Here is a 6,000-nt window from a genome sequence, read left to right on the forward strand (position 1 = left end):
GAAATGAATTACGTGTGTGTGTGTGTGTGTGTGTGTAAAGTCATGTGTCCACATGTTGATGATGTCATCGACCCTTGGTGATAAAATTACAGTACTGATGGTTGGAAGACTGAACATTTAGTGTGTTTGTGAGGACTTGTTAGATGTTTGGAGAACATTTTGTTTTGTTCTCATTTTCAGGAAATGAGGGCTTTATGGTGTCAGATTTAATAATGACTACCAATTAGGATTAAACAAAAACAGACTGGTTTGAAAAAAAAAACCTTGTTTTTCTGCCTCAACTGGACGAGTCTTAAAGTGCTTAAAGCTGAAAAAAATTGCATATATGCAGTAACGGTAAATGTTTCTGATGACACTGGTCCAACGGGGAACAAAGAAGATTGAGATCCAAAACTCTACAACAGATGAACACAATCTTTTGGGAATGCCCAGTGTCAGTGCATCAGCCTCTCTATTATCCTGTTAAAGATTCTGTCTCTATTTTTATCATTCTTTATCATAATCTGTAGCTTTAGAAAAAATAAACAAGTTTTTACAAAATGACATGAGCAATATTCACAATAATTGCCTGTAGCTTTATATCTCAGGGAGATTTTACACTTGAAATGTCATTTAAAGTTTAAATGGGTCACAGAGAGCTGGTCTTTACATGACTGAACTTTTGACATCTTTGATGGTTTTTAGACAATTAAAGTTTAGGTTTGATTTTATTTTTTGGTGGGATTTTTTTAGAATGTTCAGGTGGTGATAACGCACCAACTTTTAAAACAGTGTTTTTTGTTGATTTATTTATTTTTTTGGTTTTCTAGTCTTCTTCCACCCTTCATAGCTTTGGTTTCCACTAAACAAGTTTGGGGAGTTTTCTGAGAGAGGTGAAAGTGTAGGGAAAACATGATGGCTCAGTCCTCTTACCCTTGGTGTCTCCATACAAAGTCAGCCCTTTAGGACTTTGCTAAGACGTCAGCATATCTCAACTGTTTTGACAGTGAGTGTGTCACTGATCTGCACCAAAAGGTGCCCACAGCCATACATTTATAACATTTATGTTGCAATAGCAAATCTGCAAATAAGCTAGCCTTTAAATACAAACATGGTCACAGAACTCTCACCCCTCCTGTTGGCTATCATCTCTGGGCTACATCCGCCAGATACCGGAACCAGCATTGCCACAGTAAATGAGAGCATGCTAAACACCAGGCAGCGTTTTCCAGATCCAAACCTCTTTTGTTGTCCGTGACTTTAAATGGTGCTTTTCTTTTTGTGACTCTGGTAGTTTGTCCTAAAGCAGTGGTAGCAGCCGTCTGTTTCTCCTTCTCAGATATTATTGAACGGAGCTCTCACATCGGTGGTGTTCTGTTGCTAAATACGTGAGTGCGTAATGAGTGAAGGACCCAGGTAAATTGGAAGTATGGTGGCTTGGTGAGACCGACAATCAGATGGTCCAGTTGGCTGAGGCTTCTAGACAATTACGTGAAAACCACTTCTATAATTATGATCAAATCTTTTTTGTAGCTATGCGATATTGTAACATTGAACAAGTGAAATTTTGGACACAACGCTTGAAAGTTGTTAATAAAGATTTTTTTTAAAGTAGCACCAACAGCGACCGACATCACTGCATGCGTTGCGGTAGATGATGCAACGCTCACTGTCCCAATTCAGGAATTATTTGCACACTTGTGTACTATGCACTTGAAGCCTGTGCACTTCCTCTAAGTGCACTTCACTGAAGACCACAGGGTGCAGTGTGGGTATTGGGACTGGGCTATTGTAAATCTTAGCTCTGTAGTTCTGCTATCAGCCGCTAGGGGTCAGGTCTCTCATCTTTGCTTGTAGAGAGCAGATTGCGTGAATCGGGTTTTGTTGTTATATCGAATTATTTTCTGTCTCGACAGGTAAATGTGTTCCAGGTGAGCAGGACGTCTGTCTGGAGAAGCAGCTGGAGCGTTTTGAGTGGCAGCTGAAGATTTTGAAGGAAGTGTTGTCAGCCAATGGGTGGTCAGAGAGGGTGGAGCTCTTGAAACACCACGCTGATGAAGAGGTGCTCACCCTCGTCTTGAGCATCTTTGATGAGGTGAGAAGCTGAAGCAGGACATTTGTGTCTTTGTTCATCATGTCCAGGTTTGGCCTGACTTGTCATCTGTGGGTTAGTTTAACCCTAACTAGTGATGTGGTCCTTGTGTTTATCTGATCTATGTTGTGGTATTTCCCTCGTTGGTACAGTCTACATGAAACTCCAGCAGCTGGGATCATGTGATCGTGATGTGGTCATGTGACCTCCTGAGTTTATAGCCAGCAGTCTGCTCGTGAATTGTGGTATCAGCCTCATTTCATTGGCGGCTCGTGAGCTGGTTCACTGCTGCTTTATGTTGCCATGGACGGGACTGTGCCAAAGCTCCGATCCACTCTTAATTTTCATGTTTGACTTTGGGAGGAGTGGATGCTTTTATAATCTCATGATTTATGTTTTTAAATCTGCAAATCCTTCTAAACACATTTAGTGACTCAGCATCAAAGTATGAGGTTTAACAAAAGGCTCTGTGAAAAAACAGCTCCAGGCATAAGGAAAGACTCGTTCAGATCTTCTGAGAGTCTGAAGATCGTTGATCCAGAACCACTGTATAAGGAAACTATAAAGACCAGGACCGGATCAGGAGTTACTAACTACTGCTTTTTCCTTCTCAATCATCAAACTGACCCCCGTCCGTCATCATATAACCTGCAGGTGAAAACTGAGACAACGGCTGACCTGAACGCTCTGCACGAACACAAAAGTAGATCTGAAGCTGAAGAATACAGAAGGCAAGAAGAAGGTAACTGCTCTCTCTCTCTCTCTCTCTCTCGCTCACACACACACACACACACACACACACACACACGCAATTTCATTGCCATCTTGTTATCTCTGAGCACACTGGTGAATCTGTCTGACATATTTGTCTCACACTTTTTTTCTGTGTTGTGAAGTCTGAGTGTGCAGCGCGATGCTTGTCGTGATGTTGTTGGTAATAAACTATTTCCTTGTTTCCTGCAGAGCTGCAGAGGAGACACGAAGAGGAAAAATTTCACCTGACCGAAAAGTTTCAGGCATCTGAGAACATTTTGAAGGTAAATGTTTAAACCGAAGTTGAAAAGAAACGATAACTCGTCTTCTACCAGACAGACGATGAACTGTTGGAGTTTTTTTTTATGGAAAATGTGATCTCAGAGCAGAGTGGAGGAACTGACAGCAGAGCTGCAGGTCTACAACCAGCTGAAAAGACGAGTTGCTGAATCCAACTTTAAGAAGAATTTACAGAGAAACATTCAGGTAGGGTTTGAAAAGTGTGCAGTTTCTAATGTTAGTCACGTTCATTTAAAACCTGTTTACATCATCAGCACCTGTCAAACCAACACACACCTGGTCTGATGATCAAGAGTCTTTAACACTGAATCATAAATGAGTCAAATATTCTGTTTTTGTCTGAGGCTAAAAAATAAAGACAAGTGTTATCTTCAGGAACACGGCAGCCCAGGGGAATTTTGGGAGTCGGAGCAGGAGTCCCTGCTGTTCGTCATTGAAATGAAGACTGAGCGTGTGCAGGATCAAAGCAGGAAGCTGCAGCAGATGGATGAACTGGTATGTTCTCACAAACCCATGTGGTTCTGGAGTGTACTGGTACTTGTACTGGTTTATATGTTAGTACTTATACTATTACCTGGCAGCTTTTTTATTTTACAACATTTGAATAAACAAGAGGCTAAAGATCTAGGTCTGTGATGTTCGGCCTCACTCTGAATCAATTCTGGAGTTACGTTGTCCTCAGATGCATTTTGTTTTGACTCACGTGTTCTGATGTTCAGGTGGAGAAGAACCTGTCTCTGGAGGACCAGGTCGTCCACGTCCTGCAGCAGAACGAGGACCTGAAAGTTCGGATTGACAACTGCCAGACACTAATTCAGTAAGCACTTCAGATATTCACCAAACACTAGAAAACACGTGGAAGTGGCACCATCTGCTGTCCAGCAGCCTTCTTGGCTTTCACGTTGAAGAGTTCCTGTGTTAAATACCAAAGGAACACCAGAATGATTAAGAAGGTGTGTGAACCTTAGCTCCTGTTGCATAATTAGAGTCCAGCTTTCAGCTCAGATTTTAATAATTTTTCCCACAAGCCCACCAGAGACAAAATTAAATCAGACACAAACTGATTTTATGTCCTTCTGGCTAGTGAGCTGAAGTCTATTAAGAGTTTTAAACATTAACAGTTTAAAAGCACACTTTGCACTTTTTATCATATTTTTAAATCATTTTCTTGAGCCAGTATGTGGCAAAATTACTTTTTACAGGGTTAATGAAATGTCCCTCAGACCCCCGCTGCTCCCTGTGGCCAAAATATAACACTTGCATCTTCTGAGTGGCGGGCTGCCTCTTGTTCGTAAAAATGCCTGCCGCGGGAGTCTGTTTCCAGCACGTTTCCTGCATGTTTTAGGTCACGAACACAGCTGATTTGTTTTATTTATTGATAAACTGTTCTTGTAGAAACTAATGAAGGTTGACGAGACATTTCAGCGGTTAGATCACGGTGTTAAAGCGTGGAGCTGTTCTACTTTTGCTTTCACTAACTGGACACTAGGGGGTGCTAAGCACAATCCAAAACTGCAAAGTCTCCCTTTAAGTTTGATGAAGTTTTCACTGACATTTGACGATGCCACACTAACATTTTTTATGCAAATGTCTTGCAAACAAACAACAACAAAAAAAAAAAACAAGCTTATGTTGGGTTTTCAGACAGAAGGTGCATCTGAGTCCTTCAGGATTTCATAACTACTTGTTGGTGATGAGGATTTTCCAGGTTTTTCCAGGATTTCGGACACAAGGAAGTGAGTTTCCTCCGGAGGGTGGTCGGGCTCAGCCGTAGAGATAGGATGAGGAGCTCGGACATTCAGGAGGGATTCTGAGTAGAGCCGCTGCTTCTTTGCATTGAGAGGAGCCAACTGACTGGGTTCAGGCGTCTTGTCAGGATGCCGCCTAGATGCCTTCATGGGGTGGTGTTTTGGGCATGTCCTACCGGCAGGACTCCGGGTCAACCCAGGACATATTGGAGCAAGTAAATCTCCAATCTGGCCCGGGAACTCCTTGGGGTCCTGCCGGAGGTAGCCGAGGAGAAGGCTGTTTGGGATGCTGCAACCCGGACCCAGACTAGTGGAGGAAAACAAACGATTAACACTCCTTTATTTGTTTCTCCAGGCAGTTTTCAAAGGAGCAGCAGGACCTAAAGGCAGCGCTGGAGAAGCAGGTAGCGGTTAACCAGAAGCTTTCTCAGGAGAAAGAGCAACTGATGTTCAAACTGAGACACAGAGACTCGTGTCCGACCATCCACCTGTCCACCATGATGCAGGAGATCACACCCAGCTGACCCTGATGACCCTGACTGCCTGCTTACCGTTGAGACTCAACCATCTGGGCCCCACTAAAAAGGCTCTGAATCTGCATCAGAACTGGACCCGAGTTTAACCACTCCAACCAGACTTTAAATCTGGATCAACAGCTGGACTCAAACTCACCTGTCCTATTTTCACTGTTGACCTCTCTCAGATCCAGTCAGCACATGAGATCATCCCTAAATATTCCTGGACTGCAGAATCCTCGGTTGGCCTTGGAGCAGGACGCTGCAACTTTCAGAAGCTCAAAAACGCAAACTCTGATTTATTATCTTTCTCTCAGGGATGTCAGATTGTTGCTAATGATAATGTTTTTCAGATGTTTGGATCTGATGAAAGTCTTTGAGATCCTCATTTAAGGTTCTGGAAGAACGGTGTTGCTGGCTCTTCCTCCTCCCATCTGTGTGTTCTGCTGGAAATTTTTTTTGGTTGTTCAGCAGAGTGAATGAAACTGCATCCTATTCTCTGAGCTCATCCTCATTCCCAGAAACCAACCTTAATGCAGGTTTATATTCTTTTTCTTTTTGTTTCTAAAACCTGCTGACTCACTGACATGTTTTTGGAAATGAACATCTTTCT

At 42.6% G+C, this 6,000-nt stretch overlaps 1 protein-coding gene across 1 annotated transcript in view; it reads left to right on the plus strand.

The window, feature by feature from the left end:
- The window catches only part of ccdc69 (coiled-coil domain containing 69), a 39,787-nt gene extending 34,177 nt beyond the window's left edge, over positions 1-5,610 (plus strand). The window contains exons 3-9 of the mRNA XM_015952197.3: positions 1,896-2,074; positions 2,726-2,813; positions 3,035-3,108; positions 3,209-3,310; positions 3,500-3,619; positions 3,844-3,941; positions 5,228-5,610. Of these exons, the coding sequence (XP_015807683.3) occupies positions 1,896-2,074; positions 2,726-2,813; positions 3,035-3,108; positions 3,209-3,310; positions 3,500-3,619; positions 3,844-3,941; positions 5,228-5,396 (830 nt within the window). The 3' untranslated portion in view covers positions 5,397-5,610. The remainder of the gene's footprint in view (positions 1-1,895; positions 2,075-2,725; positions 2,814-3,034; positions 3,109-3,208; positions 3,311-3,499; positions 3,620-3,843; positions 3,942-5,227) is intronic.
- Positions 5,611-6,000: the final 390 nt, after the last annotated feature.

The sequence above is a fragment of the Nothobranchius furzeri genome, chromosome 1 (genome assembly GCF_043380555.1).
Source record: "Nothobranchius furzeri strain GRZ-AD chromosome 1, NfurGRZ-RIMD1, whole genome shotgun sequence".
Lineage (NCBI taxonomy): Eukaryota > Metazoa > Chordata > Actinopteri > Cyprinodontiformes > Nothobranchiidae > Nothobranchius > Nothobranchius furzeri.